Here is an 18759-nt window from a genome sequence, read left to right on the forward strand (position 1 = left end):
TTTCAGGTCGAGATCAATAAATAAAATAATAAAATCGCGTCGATATTCCAAATGCCATTGGATTTGGACCTCGATCGTTGAATTTCAATGGAGCAATTGTTGTTTTATTACATAATAAGGACACATTACTCTAAAACCAAATAAATAGATAAAGAAATCCATCATTAAAAATAAATAAATAATATTTTAATTGAGATATTATGGTAATCATAAACACAACAAAAATCAGAGATTTTATTTATTTATTTTTGTTATTTTTGGATGAAAGTAATCAACGAAAATATGGTAGAAGCTTATCAAGAAAATCATTAACTATTATGTGATTTGTTTTTTCTGTAGGGTGGAAGGCATCCCAAAAGACATACTTATTCGTATCCGAACAAGTAAACGGACTGAGCTCATTGCAGAGGTAACTTATTTCGAATTTGCCCGTAGAACAGCATGCCTTTTCTACAACGTCAAATCCTGCCAATCCACAACGTATTTCATATTTGTTATATTGAAAAACTTACGAGTAGAGGAAAAACAAAATAAAAACTAAACGTGACATGTTTGTTTCAAATTGGTTTAATATAGCAAGTAGCATTAGTTCATGCAAAATATCACACATTTAATTATTTATTTTATATTACATTTTATTAAAATATCAAATTTTCTTTTCCTTTTTTTCTTTACAGAGAATTGTTAATATTCACGCTCTTTCTTCATTATCGAGATACATAAAGAAAGAATAAACAACTTCTTTTATGTCTAGTTATATATGGTTTTATTTATGACTAGCAATAAGTGACTCTAACTAATTCGGAGAGGAAAAGAGTAACAATGACCGTAGAGATATGGACATATGTCCATCATCTATGGTAAAGGTCCATTCTCTCCTGTAGTGTCAAGTGGTAAATCTCTCTCAATAGTTAACACTGGGAAGTTATAGACTCCACTAATCTCACACAAATCCATTTTGTATTATTTACGAGAGTAATGCTAAAGATACATAATTTGGTATAATTTGGTACCACAACTATCCACGTGGTGAGTCTCTACTCTCACATGAACTAGGTCCGCGTGGGGTCCTCAATTGTAGCTCCTCTTTCATGTGAGTGAGAGAGAAGAGTTCATCGGATGAATATATTTATATTTCTCTAACCTAAATATTTATTTTCTTTCAAATCTTAAGAATATATTTTATATATATATATATATCATTTTTTTTAAGAAAAAAATATCATATTTCATTTCATTGTAAGTCCTTATAACCTACCAATCTCATTCCGTTTTTTTTTTTTTTTAATATAAATATCAAATTCATGATGTAAGTCATGAGCAAGGATATGGGTTTTCCTTGGTCTCTTTTAAGTCTTAACCCAATGAAATATATAATAGTTGATTTGGACCATATTTTTAAATTTTTTATTAAAAAAAATCTAACAAGTAATAACTGTGTGTCTCCTTCACTCATCCTCAACCAAATAATAGGAAAGATAATAGATATAGAACAAAGATCAGCACTAATAAACCAATAAAGAAGAATATTTTTCAACATATTACATACATGATTATTTATAAGATTGTTTATGTGGATTATTTAAACAAGTTAAATAACTAATTAAAAAACATTACGTTTTATATTTAGAGAAATATATAAGTTTTTTTTTTTTTTTTTTTTTTGAGAATCCAAAGTCATTTAATTTAATATACAAGGAGTATGAACTATGAACTTACCATATAAAGAAGGTTTCTTGATGATTTGATCGAGAATCTTGTATGCATCTGTAGACAGTAATCTGAGCCCTGGAAGCTCCTTATTCAGCCTTTCCACCAAACCATTTAACTTCACATTAAATTCCACCGCCACATTGTTATATTTCTCCACGCATTCGTTTTGACCCAAAATATTTAAGGTTCTCTCCAGTGGCAAACACCCCATTGGAGGAAGTCCAGTGAGTGATATTTTCCGAACTCCAAGACTATACAGTTCTCTGATGAAATTTCCAGCAATTCCAATGAGAAAATCCTCATACTGTTGGACTGTGAATTGAGATTGCCGTTTAAGGGATAAGTAATAGTTCTCTAGGAAGTCGTTTGTTCCTAGGCTCATCAAATATAAGGCCTCACTCAAAATCTCATTTGCCTTGTCTTTACCAACATAGGCTCTCAACTTGTTTTGGTACTCCTTGTAGTACTCCAATTCCTTCCACATTGGTATCACTTTCTGCAAATTAAGGAAGCACAAGTTAAAAATTGGTATAACTTTCTCATGCACACGCATTGGCAAATTAGAGAATACCAAAAGTATGTATTAATTACTCATAAGAAAATAGTATGAATCAATTAATTTTTTATTACCACTGCACACATTTGGTGCGATGGTCACTCCACAAGTATAAGTACTTGTGGGATGTGGGGGGCAAGGGCCATAGTTCAAGTCTCCAATAGGGAGTTTCATACACATACATACTTAGATTAGGCTAAAATAGAATTTTTATTTTGTATAATAAAAATAATCTTTTATTAGGTAAAAAAAAAGGGAAAAGTTAAGCTCCAAATCAATTTGAGCTATCTTCTTTCAACATATTATATTACATTGTATAACGATTGAAGAAACCATTAATTTGTAGTTTTAGTTGCAAAAATTTTAAATGAATTATGTGACTCATTTAAATAATACACATTGTTTGTCATATAAAATGCAACCTAATGAATTGGAGAAGATAATTACCAACTAGTTAGAACCTAAATTTGTAGAATAAAAAAATTTATTAATTAATAAAAGAGGACGGACCAATAGATAATGTCACAAAGTGGACAACTTGATAGTTACACTAGAGAGGAAATTCTTTTAGAAACTCTAAAGGGGAGCAGAGTAGAGTGGCTGAAATTAAGCTAATTTTGAGGCAATTCGACTTTACTTTACTCTATTCTCCCTCATTTCTTTTCAATCCAAACGAACTATAAGAGTTGCCAGTTGAGCTAAAAAGCTTTTTGCATGGTTTTTTATTTATTCTATGAATAGGTTGATAGATATGGTTTGGTTTGATACTTACTAATACATCAGAAGTGGCATTGTCATAGCCTGTCCCAGCAGAAGCAAAGCAAACTCCAGTGGCAAAATCTGATATATTATACGCAGGATCTAAGTAAGCGGGTACTATTGGTTTGAGCCCAAAAGCCTCAGAAATGAAGTCTGGAGGAATGCGACCATTAGAGAAGCGTCCTGTGGGGCGACCACCAGGAAAATCACGTCCATAAGGCCTGAAATTGCTCTTGAGAAGGGTTGGAACCACGTTGTTGTTTCCTGCATCCACGGTTGAGTCCCCAAAAACTATGATGGCTGGAACTTTGCTTTCGGTTATAGAGACCAGTATTAGAAGCTCAGCTACTACCAAGAGCCACGGAGTAGTGTATGTGTATGCCATAATTGCTTTGTGTCTTGGTAGCCTGCAAATGATTTAATATAAAAAATTAATCAATCTTTCCAACAATTTCAGGCAGTAAATGTTTAGAGTTTTAAACAAAGGGATGATTAATGTAGAAGTGGCAATAATTACAGCAGAGTAAAATGAAAAAAAAAAAAAAAAAAAGGGAGAACTCTCGCAATAAACATCATGATAGATTGTTATATGAGAATTATCGTTCCCCCTCTAAATACTTTATTCTAGAAAAAATTGGCTTCAAACCAATTTATAGATATCTTCTTTTAACTCACTATGTGACAATTGAAAAGACCATACATATATGTAGTTTTAGTCACATAACCTTTGTAATGAATCATGTGATTTGTTTAAATAATACACATGTATAGATAATAGTTGTAGAACCGCATAATAGTTGGAAAGATAATTTCAAACCTACTTAAAGCCAAACTTTGTTATTTTACTTTATGTATTGTCACTCAAAATGTGTTATCCCTTTTTTTTACTTAAAAAAAAAAGGATAAATGCACGACATACAATACTTGATAAAGCATAAAATGGAAATACTAAGTGTTTTACTTTTTTTTTTTTATCACCTACACCTTGTCCCATATCCATTTTAATCTTTTCCTTTTACAAAGTAACCTAGTGGTGGAGCCAAGAATTTATCTTTGGGGAGGGGGGGCATACATAAAATTAGACAACTAATTTTTTTTGTGTGTATGAAATCTAGAATAGTAATGTATACACAATTTAATAATCAATATACATTTCAAGAATGTGTCAATAGTCCTAAACTTGCCTATGAACCTAGGTTTATCAAAATAAATTATCATCCACTAAATGAAATGATTGAGATTTAAAAATATATACTAAAAAAATACTAATAATTTAAAGATTGATAATTTAAGACAAACAATCATTCAAATTTTGACCCATAAAAAAATCTATTAAACAACAACTAAATACATGTTATATTATTTTATCAATAAATTAAATGTTATATAGTAGTATATTTTAACCAATTACATTTATAATGTCATATGATATATATATATATATATATTTTTTTAATAACAAATAATATATTATAAGGAAAATTAAAAGAAAAGTGCATTTCCTGGTAATTGGGAAAATGGGTAACAGAGTGGGTTAGGGGCACAGCCACACAGGGGCCTACACAGAAGTTTGGGGAAATTTGTTTGTCTTGTCTAGTCGAGTTTGCCATTATTATTCACACATTCACATGGAAGCTTTGTTAGTTTTTACATTGTAAATCACGGAACTGCAACAATGTAGCCTAAAGGAGAGAAGAACTGGAGAGAAAAAAGAAGAAGAAAGGCAAACGGAGACAGAAGGAGAGAGTCACCTGAGTAAGCACCGATCAATATGTTCTGCAATTGTGTGGTGGACTTGGTGGTGTGGCAAGTCAGCAAAGCCTTTGACCTTCCAATTTTATACTACCATGGTGCAAGTTAAAATACTTCCGCGTTCATTTTATAGATGCTAAATGTCTAATTATTGCAATTTTTTGACACATATTTATCACTAATTGGATTGTATTTTATTTAAATGAAAGTTATATTTATTTTTAGACTTTCTTAAATCTATATATGCAACAACAAAAAAAAGAGAAAATCCCTTTTATCTGTTAAGATAATTGTTAAAATACTTCTATGTTCATTTTATAGATGTTAAATGTCTAATTATTGAAATTTTTTGACATATATATTTATCATTAAATGGATTGTATTCTATTTAAATGAAATTTATATTTATTTTTAGACTTTCTTAAATCTATATATGCATATTATCGGGTATGGTTGACTGAAATGATAAGAGCTTTTTAAAAAGTTTCAAATTAATTAGGATAATTCCAAATATATATATATATATATATATATATATATATATATATATATATATATCCTTTTTTTTTTCCAAAACTTTTGGAGGGGGCAAGGCCCCCTTCCTCTAAATGTGGCTCCACCACTAAAGTAACCAAAATTAAAAGTTGAAAAAGTCAGACACAAGATTTAGAGTCTATTTGGTAAAAATACTGAAGGGTTTTTTTGTGGTGGGTCACACAAAAAACTAAAAATAAATACTATAAACACCACATTTTTTCATTTTCAGTATTAAAAAAACTGCATACAATTTTTGGGCATTTTCATTTTCTTGAAAAACGAATATTGTGGCATCTTCATTAAAAAAAAAAAAAAAAACCAATTTTGTGGGTCCCACTAACAGTGAGTTGTCCTATCAAAAGCTCTCTCTCTCTCTCTCCAAAAATATATATATCCATATTTTTTTTCCAAAAATTTTGGGGGGCCTTGGTCTCAATGTGGCTCTGCCACTAAAGTAACCAAAATTAAAAGTTGAAAAAGTCAGACACAAAATTTAGAGTCTATTTGGTAAAAATATTAAAGGGTGTTTAGTTTGAGAAAAAATGTGGTGTTTTTAGTATTTATTTTCAGTTTTTTGAGGGACTCACCACACCAAAAAAAAAACTGGTTTGGTTGTGTTTTTTTTACTCAGTTTTCATTTTCAATATTCAAAAAATAGCATACAATTTTTGGGCATTTTCATTTTCTTGAAAATGAATATCATGGCATTTTCATTAAAAAAAAAAAAAAAACCAATTTCGTGGGTCCCACTAACAGTAAGTTGTTCTACCAAAAGCTCTCTCTCTCTCTCTCTCTCAATTGCGATGGTGGTCAATTGATGAGAGTGATCCATGGTTGATGCTCACGGGTAGTAGACTCCTTCTAGGTGTGGTGGTTTTTTTGTGGGTTGGTTTGTGGAAATGGTTATGGTGGTTGTTTGTCTATGAAGCACGGGTGCGTTTCGGGATTCGGGTGCGGGTGCGGGAGCGGGTGCAGGACTCGGCAATTTCTGAAAAAGTAGGGTGCGGGTGCGGTGATTAAAAAATTATTAAAAATATTTTTATTTATATTTTTAATATATTGCTAAACATACTTTTTTCACATTATATAAACATATACCAAATTTAAGAACAATAGTAAATAATAACTAGAATACAACTTCATTATATAAACATTCCATGATGTTTGAAAATTAAAATACAACTCACAAGTTTGAAACTAAAGTCTAAAACAAAATAAAAGATACATCAACAAGACAATCAACAAGACAATCAAACACCAATTTCATCATCCTCAAGATCAATAGCTTCACTTCGAACTTCACTTTCACTAGTAGTAACACTAGTGCTAACATTCCCTATAACCATGGCCTCCAACTCTGGCTCATCAAGTGTAAGAGCTGCATTCTCAAGAATTCCAGCTCCTCCATGTATGTCGCTCTCATTCCAAGAGTCTCCTGCAATATCCCACATATTTGTATCTCTATTTATGTACTTCGCATTGCGCCTTGACAAGAGTCGAAGATTAGAATGCACATATACCAAATCCTCAGCACGTGCAGGAGCCATTTTGTTTCTTTTTAAGGAATGAATAAATTTGTATGTGCTCCAATTCCTCTCAGCACATGAAGATGAACAAGGTTGTCCAAGAAGTTTAAGAGCAAGGGTTTGAAGAGTTGGAAATGTGGAGACATGGTATTGCCACCAAACCAAAGGTTGTAAGACCCACCTATCTGTCAAGACAGCTGGTGAAGGAAACCTCCCTCCTGAAAATGCAGCAAACTCAGACTTCATCACATTTAATTCATTCACATCTTCAAAGAATCGATCCAAACACTTGCTCATTTCCATAGAAATTTCATGATCTCGATGTGGAGGGATGCGTTTTGAATTCTCCAAAAGCCATTCAGTAGAGTAATACCTAGAGTTAAAGATTAAAAAACAAATATAAATGAAACGTGTGTTTTACTAGAAAGGGGAACTAAAGAAAATAGAAAATAGAAAATAAATGTACTTACCTAGGATTTAAGGAATGAGCCAAGCAGTGTAGTGGAGTACAATTTTTAGTCCAACGATCAATAAGTATATCATACACCACACTCCAAAATGAGCTATACTCATTATCTTCCAAGCCTTCATGTCGATATATTGCTACCTTTACCTTCTCTATCATTAAATCCCACATCTCATACACAAGATGAAGACAAGGCTTATCTGTGTCAGCTACTCGTATCATATCATAAATAGGTGCTGTGAATTCAAGGATATAATCAACCTTATCCCACCAAAGATCACTTAGAATCATCTCTTTCACCTTTTGAGCTTTTCCAACATCATCCTCCCTATAAGAAGCCCAGTGCTCACTAATAGCCATGGCTTGAAGGCATCTTTTTATCAACTTCAACCTTTTTAGCATTATCACAACCGAAGCAAATCTAGTATCAGCAACTTGGAGCAATTTTAATGGACAAAATTCATTAAACATTGCCAACCTCATTGAATGGTTCATGATAAAAACACGTATGAATGATGCATCATCAGCAATACGTGTAATCCAACTACATTCCTCATATGTAACTTCATTCTTTTCAGTGTTTTTTGCTGCACAAATATTCTTCAAAGCTAGATTGAGAGTGTGGACAACACAGGGTGTCCAAAATATTTTAGGATACTCACCCTCAATAAGAGCTCCAGCAGATTTCATCACATTAGCATTATCAGTGATGACTTGGACAACTTTCTCATGTCCAATCTCTTTTATAGCATCCCTCAACACCCCAGCAATATAATGTTTGTCTTTGAACTCACCTGACCCATCAATTGCCTTAATAAACACTGGACCTCCATCTGATACAGCCATAATATTAATAAGAGGCCTCCTTTGTGGATCTGACCATCCATCAGAAACTATACTTACACCATTTTCAACCCAAAAGTCCGTAATTGGTTTCAAAAGTCTATCAACATGAGCTTTTTCTATTTGCAAAAGTGTTGTTCTCAAAGCATTGTATCCAGGAGGAATATAACCTGGAATGTTATGAGTAGCAGCATATGAATAGGAACTACGATAATATGGGTTTCTTGCAAAGTTAAATGAAATCCCACCAGTGTAAAACATCCTAGCAATTTGACTATCCAATTCATGTCTAGAATTATTCTGGAATAATTTCTCCACCGTAGGATTCACAACCTTCCTCCTCTTATTACCATCAAAGAGATTTGTACTATCACTCTCTTCTTGTGTACGAAATGGGGGAATACTCCCAATAGGCCCACGGCTTGGGGGAGGTGGGGGTAAGGGAATTTGTTTTCTCCGTTCTCTTTCTAACTTATCATTCTCAACTTGATCATGCATTTGCTGCATTTCCAACCTATGGCTCGGTGTCACACTAGGGCATACTCTAATACCTTTATTAACAATTCTTAATAAATGAGCCTTAACCCTAGAATAGGATCCCAAATAAATATTACCACAATAGTTGCACTTAAAGTGTGTGTTTCCACCTGATTTAACAGTAGAACCAGATGGTTTTTCTATTTTAGTCACATACTGCCAAAGAGGAGCTTCATCATTTGGCATTCCTTCATTAGATGAAGGTGAACTTTTTGTGCTAGTAGCTTCATCCATTTCAAATTCAACAGATTCAATTTAACCTACAAATAATTTCCAAATATATAATAACTATTAATTAAATAAAAAATCAATCCCAATGTCACATACTCACAAAAAAAAAAAAAAAATCAGATCATCACAGATTCACAATTCACAACACAATCACAAATCTAAGTAATAATAACTATTAAGTATTAACTAAATAAAAAATTAAACGTCACAAGACTCACAAAAAATAAAATAAAAAATAGAAAAAAATCAGTTCATCACAGCCACAACACAATCACAAATCATAATAACTAATAGTTGCAAATTTAGCTATTAACTAACTAAAAAATCATATATTAACAATAAACTAAGAGTGTGAGTGTGAGAGCCATCAGCTATGATACCTGACAGTAAGGGGAGACGGAGAGCAAGGGAGACGAAGTGTGAAGGACTGAAGGTAGAGAGTGGGAGAGACTTGAGACTTGAGAGCACTAGCTTGAAGAGGCAGGGGCTGGGTAGTGGGGCGGCTGAGAGTACAGAAAAAAAAATGAAGAGAGGTTTGGCTGCTGGTGCTGGGACGAGTGATCTGTGAGGACTGAGGGTTTCAAAAAAATGAAGAGAGCTTAAGCCTTAAGGGTTTCAAAATTTTTTTTACAAAACGCAGCCGTTTGGCTTTTTTTTTTCTTTTTTTTTTTTGGGCTAAGTAAAACGGTGCATTTCGCACCTGTTTCTTTTCTTTTTTTTTTTGAATTTCGGCCGGTATCTGCCGATTTCGGCCGGTATCGGCCGAAATCGCCGGAATCGCCCGATACGGACCGATTCAGGCCGAATCGGCGCGCGTCGGCCCGAATCGGCGCGAATCGCGCCGAAAAAAATAATATTTTATTGCCGGACGCGGCACGGACGCGCAGGCAGCGGCGTCGCCTGCACGTCCGGCCGCGTCCGACGCGGGTGCGGCGGCCCAAACGCCGCACCCGTGCTTCATAGTTGTTTGTTTTAAGGTATATCTAATGGTGAATCTGAGGTGTTTAGGGGGTGAGTTTGCTGAAATCTAATGGTAGATCCATGGTTGTGTGTTGTATGTTTTCAGGCATATCTGCTCTGATTATTACTAATTTGTAGGAGGTAAGTGGTTTCTAGCGGGTGTGATAACTGCCAAAGGCTTCCTCTGTGTTTGTATCTATTGGGGGTTGTTAGAAAAAAAAAATAGGGAAAACAATAGCAAAAAATTAATGCCAAGCAAAAATATGAGTTGGAAACAAAAAATAAGTACAAGATTTGAGTGTAGAAATGAGTACAAAAAATGAAAGAAAAAAAAATGAATACAAACCCAACAGAAACCAAACAAACTCTTAGTTTTTAGCTTTTCACCTTTTGTCTTAGAGTATTCACAACTACATTTGCATCGAAAAAAAAAAAAGCCTATTTTAATACCAAAAGCTACTTTATCTACTTTAAAACACCATTTTACAATTTATCCAACATCCTATTTATTATTTTTCACATCACACTAAACACTATTCATTTTTTTTATTCATTTACTCTCTTTCCCATTGTCCCTTTCACTTCATAGCAATGTCTCTCTCTTCACCCATATATCAAACCCCATAGCCACAAAAAAAAAAAATATATATATATATATATATATAGTAGCCACCACACCCCCCAAGAATCTTTCACCACCACCATAACCACAACCATCATCATCACATACCCATACCAGAATTCAAATAAAAAAAATGAAGGAAATGGAACCTAATTTGACCCCACTATCACAACTCACCACCACACCAAACCAACTCACTATCACAATCCACCACACCATAGATCAAAACGCACCACCGCATGATGCACCAAAACCCACAACCCACAACCCACAACGTCTCCACCACAAGACCCAGGCCACCACCACTGCACAATTAGGGAGACAGAGAGAGAGAGAGAGAGAGAGAGAGAGAGAGAGGTGAGAGGAATGAGATATAAAGAGAATGAAGAAAGAAAGGGAGTGACTCATAAAGAAGGAAGCTATAGAGAGAGTTAATCAAAGAGAGGAAAAACTAGATAAACTAAAAGAGAGAGAATGGGGTGTCAGAGAGAGAAGAGAGAAGAAAGAGAGTCAAAGAGTTGAGATGGAGAGAGGTGAGAGAGAAGATGGATTCAAAGAAGAGAGAGATAAAGTGAATAAAATAATAATTTTTAAGTTTAACACCAAGCTATAGTAACTTGTAAAAGTAACAATTTACTATAGCAAAGTGTCCAAATATTTTAGGAATACACACTTAAAATAAAGTTGGTTTTGGGTGTGTGGTTCTAAACTAACAAATTGGGGAGTTTTACACCCAATGCTAATGCTCTTTATATATATGCACACACACACAAACACAAACAAGTCTAGCATTTTTGAAAATAAACTAAGTTTTAGCTTGTTATCACATATTTAGTATAAAAGCTACCAAAGATTATATCTTATATATTATATTTTAAAAAGGGGAAATTGCACTTTACCCACCAGTGGTTTGGCTCGTTTTAACAGTGCCCACTCGTGGGTTAAAAATTATCACTTAACCCACCTGAGGTGACCTCCATTAGACCCCCATTACCCACCTTTGCCCTTTCAGTTAGAAAATCCCCATTATTATATAAGCCAAAATTAGAACCTAAATAGAACCCTAAAAAGAAGAACGAGCTCTCTCCCTCTCTCTACCTTAGAATCCCTAAATATCCATAAACCCATAATCCCTTTCTTTGTTCACTTAGATTGCCAAAGTGAAATTTGAACACTTGCAAGCAAGGAGGTGTGTTGAAGCTTGGGTTTTCCTCTATATTAGGTATGAAATGACTTTCTAGGGTTTACCATTGTTGTGTTTGTTCTATTTCAATGTGTAACGATTGATGAATGTGATTCGGATTAAAGGGTTTCTGTCATAAAATTAGTGGTTTTCTGTTAAATAATTTCTTGCTTTTATAGTTGACATTGATGACAGTGGTCCCTAGGAATATTTTGGGTAGATGCATCTTTAGGTAGTCTGTGGTCCCATGGAGACAAATTGTTTAGTTGGTTGTGTTTCTTGTCTCCCTTGACCCCACGTTAAATGGTATTTTATGTTGTATGAAATTATTTTGCTTTTGTCAATTATTGGTGCTCTTTGTGCATGTGTTGGTTATGTATTTAATTACTGTTGTCTGTGCATGTGTTTTAACTCCTGCAGATAGCTGCTAAAATTAGTTTTGATTTTGTTATTCACCATAGTGGGAATTTTGAGTGGAACCCTAGTTTAGAGTATGTAGGTGGTGAGATATCTGTAATGGGTAATGTTGATCCAGATCTACTAAGTCATTTTGAGGTACAAGACATTTGTGCTAATACTGAGGGACCCATTAACAGTAGGATTTATTATTTAATACCTGGTCGTGACTTAAAGCAAGGGTTAAGGTTAATTACTTTAGTTGATGATGTGACCTACATGTGTGAACTACATGCTGAATGGCTAACAAATGAAGTCACACTTTATATAGAACTTGAAGTTGAACCAATTGCTATTGAAGAACCTATAGTTGAACCAGATCAACCAATTGCAATAGATCGGCCATGAGAAATGAATTATGAAGATGATGATATTGATTGTGAGGAGGTGACCAATATTGTCTCTATTAGATCATCTATAGTTAACCAAAATGATGTTAGTGAAGAACCTGTTGAGGGTTTAAGGGATGGTAGTGTTGGTGGAGTTGTGGATGACAATGTCGAGGGTGGGCAACCTGTTGGTTGTGGAAAAGTGCATGTGGATGACAATGCTACCCATGGACAGAACATGGATGACAATGTTACCCATAGACAAACTGTTGGTAGTGAAGATGTTCATGTGGATGAACTTGATTGGCTAGATGAAGGGTATGAAGGGCCAGATTATCCTGATGACATATTTGGTGCTCAGAACAATAAGATGCCTAATATGAGAGAGCATCAAAGAGATACTGAAAAGGTAAATGAGGGAGAGCATTTAAAGGAGCCAATTACAGATAATGGGAAGAAACTAGAAGCTGCTGCCAGTGATCAAGCTCTTAATGATGATGATTGGGCTGAAAAAACTCTTGGTGATGATGACACTAGGAGCATTAACAGTTCTAAGAATGAGGATGAAAGGGTGAGATGTTCAGAGTTCAATGAGAAGACTGGCATGAGTAACTCTCAGTTATGCAAGGGTATGAAGTTTCCAAATGGGAAGGTGTTTAAGGTTGCCTTGAGGGAATATGCAGTGCAAAAGCCTGTGGACATTAAGTTCGAGCTTAATGAAAAGACCAATGTTTCTATCCACTGCAAGTATGAATGTGGTTAGAAGATATATGCATCACAGATTTCAGGGGAGTTAACCTTCCAGATAAAGACCACGATTCCAACTTGTACATGTGCGAAGACATTCAAGCATAGTCAGGTCACTTCTACATATGTGGCTAGGAAGTACTTGGATGATTTCAACAAAAACCCTGATTGAGCAATTTCTAGTGTGAAGCATTGAGTTATGCAGGATGTGTTTTTGGACTTGAGCATAAATCAAGTGTACAGAGCTAAGAGAAAAGCTAGAGAGTTCATACTAGGTGATGAGAGGTTGCAGTATGAGAAGCTTAGGGACTATGATGAGATGATAAGAGTAACTGATGTGGGGAGTAAGGTGATTCTGTAAACTGAGATTACTGAACCTAACACACAACCTAAGTTCAAGAGGATATATGTGAGATACAATGCATAGAAAGTTGGATTCTTGGGGGTGTAGGCCACTTATAGGATTAGATGGTTGCAATTCGAAGGGCAAGTTTGGTGGACATATATTATCAGCAACTGCAAAGGATGGGAAGGACAATATTTCCCCTGTTGCATTAGGTGTAGTTGAGCAAGAAAACAAGAATTCTTGGGTGTGGTTTTTACAAACATTTGTAGATGATACTGGGAGGCCAGATAAGCTGAATTTGGTGTTCATTTCAGAGAGGCAGAAGGTAATACAATTCACTTGCTTTTCGAGATTTCTGTTTGTTCTTAGTCATTACAATTCTGCTTTTTGAAAGTTCTGTTTTTGTTCTTTGGCAGATGGTGTTCATGTTTGTTCTTTAGATGTTATTTTATTTTATTTTTTATTACCAAGGATTGATACCTGCCATGGAGATGTTCCCAACAGTTGAACATAGATTTTGTGTGAAGCATATTTACAACAACTTTAAGTTAAATTTCAAGGGTTTAGAATTGAAGGTTGGATTACGGAGGTGTGCTGCAGCAACAACCGTTAGAGAGTTTGAAAAGAGAATGCAAGATATGAAGGACTTGGACAAAGAAGCATGGGGGTATCTAGCAGACATCCAACCAACCCAATGGACCAAGTCACATTTCACTCCAAGGGTCATCTCTAATTGTTATGTAAACAATCTTAGTGAGTCATATAATTCTATGATACTAAATGCTAGAGATAAGCCTATCATTGCCATGCTAGAATGGATTAGGGTTAGGTTGATGACTAGAATCTACAGTAAGAGGACTGGGATTGAAAAGTTCACTAATAACATATGTCCAAACATAGTGCAAAAGTTTGAGCAGTTGAAAGTTGATTCTAAGTCATTTTTTGCTATTCCATCAGGTTGCTTTATACATGAGGTTGATAATGAGTATGAGAGGCATGTGGTTAACCTTACAAGAAAGTGTTGTAGTTGTAGAGTTTGGGATTTGACAAGAATCTCATGTAAACATGGTGTTGCAGCAATCTATAAGAACCTGGAGAGGCCTGAGGATTATATGCATACATGCTATAAAAAGGATGCCTATGTGGCTGCATACAAGGAGATGATTACCCCACTGCCTGGCCAAAATGAATGGATTGAAACCAACCAACTTGCCCTTGTTGCTCCAATTGTGTACAAGCCTCCAGGTAGGCCACCAATGAAAAAGGAAGAAAGATGCAAATGAGCAAAACAACCCATACAAATTTTCTAGGTCAAATAGACCTATAAAATATGGGTTTTGCCATAAGGAGAGGCATAATTCAAGGAGGTGTAAGGCTGGAATAACTTGTGAGACACCACGGCAAAGGAGATAGAGACTTGAGAGGCAAAAAAATTTGTAAGCAAAGCAAGAATGTGTTCACTATGACAATCATATTACAAATCTATTTCTGATGCAAGACAATTCTTTTTGTAGAGACAAGAGAGACAAGGAACAAGCACTAATCAACCAAGTCAGGGTGCAACTTCAATACCTCAGCCAGCCAGTCAGCCAGCAAATTAGCCACCTAGGCAACCACCAAGGAGGTTTGCAAGGCAACCACCTTGGTTTGCCAACCAACTAGCCAGCCAGCTAGCATGTCAACCACCTAGGCAACTAATAAAGGAGTTTGCAAGGCAGCCACCCTGGTTTGCCGACCATGCAGCCAACCAAGCAACCAACCAGATAACAATCAACAAGTAAGGCAGTCACCTAGATTTGTAAATAAGGCAGCCAACGAGGCAACCAATCAGCAAACAAGGCAATTAACAAGATTAGCAAACAAGAATGCCAACCAGGCAACCAACCAACAAGCAAGGCAGCCACCTAGATCTGCAAACAAGGTAACCAATCAACAAGCAAAGCACCCACCTGGACCAATAAACAAGGAAGCCAACCAGCAAACAAGGCACCCACCTGGACCAGTAAACAATGCAGCCAAGCAGACAACCAGTCAAGCAACAAGTGGGATAGCTAGCCATTCAACAAGAAAGCCAACCACCCATCAAGCAAGTCAACCAGTCAACCAGCCACAAAAGCAACCACTGAGACAGCCAACAGGCAAACCCTACACATAGCCAACTGAAACATATGCTTCAGCTTCAAGTAGACCACTACCATTTGCAGCAAATTCAAGCAGACCACCACCAAGTAAAGCACCCACAGCTCAACGGTTCTAATCCAACCCATAGCTCATACTCCTAAGGAAACATGGAACACAAGAAAACCTCTACCTATATACACAAACACCACCCTTTATACTTATATAAAACCCTGGATTATATCTTGATATGAAGTTGCTATGTATTTTGCAGCCTCCAAGGGGGTTGGTACCACCAAAGGTAGTTGGGAGCAGTCATCTATTCTCATATGGAAGAAGTGGCTTAAGAGCAGAGACATCTGGTGCAATATCCTTAACAGGGGATGGTATGCAGGGCAAGGATAAGGATAAGGGCAACGGCAGGGGCAAGGTTTTTGAGAAATGAAAATTGGAGAATGTGTTTGCATGCACATTACTTTACTTTTTTGTTATTGTGCATGTCTGATAGTGGCATGTCACCACTTTTTTGTTATTGTGCATAACTTTCTACTGTAAAGTTTTTTTGTTATTGTCTTAGTGGGGACAGAAACACCTATTATTGAAGTACTTTGGCATTGTTTAGCCATTAATATTAGGTGGAGTCCACTTGTTTTGAATAATGCTTATTATATATGTATGGAATAGTACTCTTATTTTAAAACATACTACCTATGCTTCTTCATTTGATGTAAATAGAATCTTGTGGGTTGCATGTGCAATTTCCCCTTTTATATATATATATATATATATATATATATATATATATATTTTTTTTTTTTTTTTTTTTTTTTTTTTGAGAAACCACCCCAAGAAGAGGGGGAATTTCCCCTTTTATAAAGAAGAACGGATTGCATACCCTACTAAAAAAACAAGGCAACATGCTCTATTCAAGGCAACATTACACATTACATAAACAAGGTAGCATGCTCTATTCAAATTACAAAAACACATTACATAAAGAACACAAACAAGGCAGCATTACATAAACAACAACAGATTACATAAAAAAGAATACATTGCATACTCTATTCAAATAAACAACAACATTATATAGTGCCAAATACATGGAATACACTTGTCAAAAGTGGTAGCACCCAAAATTATACAATAACTATAACAACTTGCCTTCAAGTCAGATTCAATGGCTTTGTTCCAAATTCTTCCATCCTACTAGAAAACACAAAAAAAAAAAAGCAAAAAACCCCCCCATGACACAACAAGTGCAAATTTGTACTTCTGTTACTTCTCTTTAGCTATCCTCTCTATCACCCTAGCTTTTTCTTCCCTTCGCTTTGCTACTTTTTCCCTCTCAATAGCTGCTTTTTCCCTATCACTAGCCTCTATTTCCTTTTCTTGTGCAACTCTTGCTTGATTCTTGTACATACTAATTCTTGCAAGGACAATGGGTGCAACTTCAAACCCACGCTTACATGTTTTGCCATCCAGCCAGCTAAAGTATTTACAAGTAGGTTCATCATCCTACAAACAAAATCAAATTAGGATTATTTATAAAGCCAACAAAACCAGAAAATTAAAAAAATAAATTAAAAAAAAATCTGAAAAGCAAATGTTACTCACCACATCATAGTAGCAACACTCATAAAACCTTCTCCCAAAATTGTTCAAGGTTAAAACAATCCGTAGCTGACAACAATCAGCAGAACATGCATGGTGACTGAAACCCGAGTAATAACTTGAAGAAGACATGTTCAAATTTCACTTTGGCAATTGGAGTAAAGAGAGAAATGGGTTTGGGGATTTTTAGGGAACCTAATATAGAAGAAAACCCAAGCTTCAATACACCTCCTTGCTTGCAAATGTTCAGATTACACTTTGGCAATCTAAGTAAAGAGAGAAAGTGATTATGAGTTTGGAGATTCTAAGGTAGAGAGAGGGAGAGAGCTTGTTCTTCCTTTTAGGGTTCTATTTGGGTTCTAATTTTGGCTTATATAGTGAATGGAATTTTCTAATAAAAAGGGAAGAGGTGGGTAACGGGGGTATAACAGAGGCCAACTCAGGTGGGTTAAGTGATAACTTTTAAACCACGGGTAGGCAATATTAAAACGGGTCAAAGCACAAGTGAGTAAAATGCAATTTTCCCTTTAAAAAATAAGTTATCAAAATTTAATTCTAAAAATAATTATAAAAATCTCATCGAAAATCAACAAGACTTTAAACCAAACACTAAAGGTGGAAAAAAGAACTTCTAATCATAATATATATATAAATGCAGTTAGAAGAATGATGATATCAAGATAGAAATGAAGATTTTGTTTTAATTGGTAAGCTACACAAACACTCAGTTGGTCTTGAACCCAATTGAGCTGTAGCCCACTAAAAATAATTTGGGCAAGATGATCCATAAGGCACTACTGACTCTTACTTTTTGAACAAAGGTAAATGCAATAGATAAAGGGCACACCTTTGGTCAGGTGCAAACTGTTCACCCCAATTGTAAAATCAGGCTGTTGAGTGAGAGGCTGCACACGGATATACTAATTATAATTTACATCAGGTATGGATGACTCAAAATACAGAGTGCTGACTAGTGACTACAAAACAAAGAAGTTAAACTCTAGTTAAAGATTAAAGAGCAATGTGTGCAAAGGGTTCGAATCACAGAACAATATTAAGGTAATTTTGAAACAAAGTTTAAATGTATCATTGCTCCAAACACCATAAATAGAAACTTATGCCAGACTGACCCTCCCCTCTCTCCTTTCAAATATAAACATAGTACCTATTGAGCTTCCAATTTATCTCTGGAAGCACAAAGACATGATTAAGTATATCTTATTGCACACTGTTCAGAACAAAGATGTATTATGGCCTACATTCATTAGAAATTTAAAATGAGATGTGAGGAAACTTTGTTACCCAAAAAACTCCGAAAAATCCCTGTTCCTTCACATCCTTCAAATTGTCAACCTCAGCGTGCTAAGTGACCATAATTTTCTTCCTCCAAAAGGCACAGCAAACACTGGTAACTCCAACTTATGTTGAAGAGAAGTATATATCAATCTGCCCCTGACAAGAGGT

The 18759-nt window shown here is 35.2% G+C and overlaps 3 protein-coding genes across 3 annotated transcripts; 1 reads left to right on the forward strand and 2 right to left on the reverse strand.

Annotated features, from left to right (window-relative positions):
- Positions 1-271: 271 nt before the first annotated feature.
- On the reverse strand, positions 272-3413 carry LOC142637948 (GDSL esterase/lipase At2g04570-like). The gene is made up of 3 exons (XM_075811934.1): positions 3042-3413; positions 1720-2209; positions 272-465 (listed from the first exon to the last, which is right to left on the reverse strand). The coding sequence occupies exons 1-3, from the start codon at positions 3411-3413 to the stop codon at positions 272-274; spliced, it is 1056 nt and encodes a 351-aa protein (XP_075668049.1).
- A 2336-nt stretch (positions 3414-5749) lies between these two features.
- LOC142640138 (uncharacterized) lies at positions 5750-8923 on the reverse strand. Its single transcript, XM_075814231.1, has 5 exons — positions 7972-8923; positions 7314-7743; positions 7025-7216; positions 6609-6871; positions 5750-5766 (listed from the first exon to the last, which is right to left on the reverse strand). The coding sequence occupies exons 1-5, from the start codon at positions 8921-8923 to the stop codon at positions 5750-5752; spliced, it is 1854 nt and encodes a 617-aa protein (XP_075670346.1).
- Positions 8924-14048: 5125 nt separating this feature from the next.
- LOC142640139 (uncharacterized) lies at positions 14049-16086 on the forward strand. Its single transcript, XM_075814232.1, has 2 exons — positions 14049-14808; positions 15956-16086. The coding sequence occupies exons 1-2, from the start codon at positions 14049-14051 to the stop codon at positions 16084-16086; spliced, it is 891 nt and encodes a 296-aa protein (XP_075670347.1).
- Positions 16087-18759: the final 2673 nt, after the last annotated feature.

The sequence above is a fragment of the Castanea sativa genome, chromosome 6 (genome assembly GCF_040712315.1).
Source record: "Castanea sativa cultivar Marrone di Chiusa Pesio chromosome 6, ASM4071231v1".
NCBI lineage: Eukaryota > Viridiplantae > Streptophyta > Magnoliopsida > Fagales > Fagaceae > Castanea > Castanea sativa.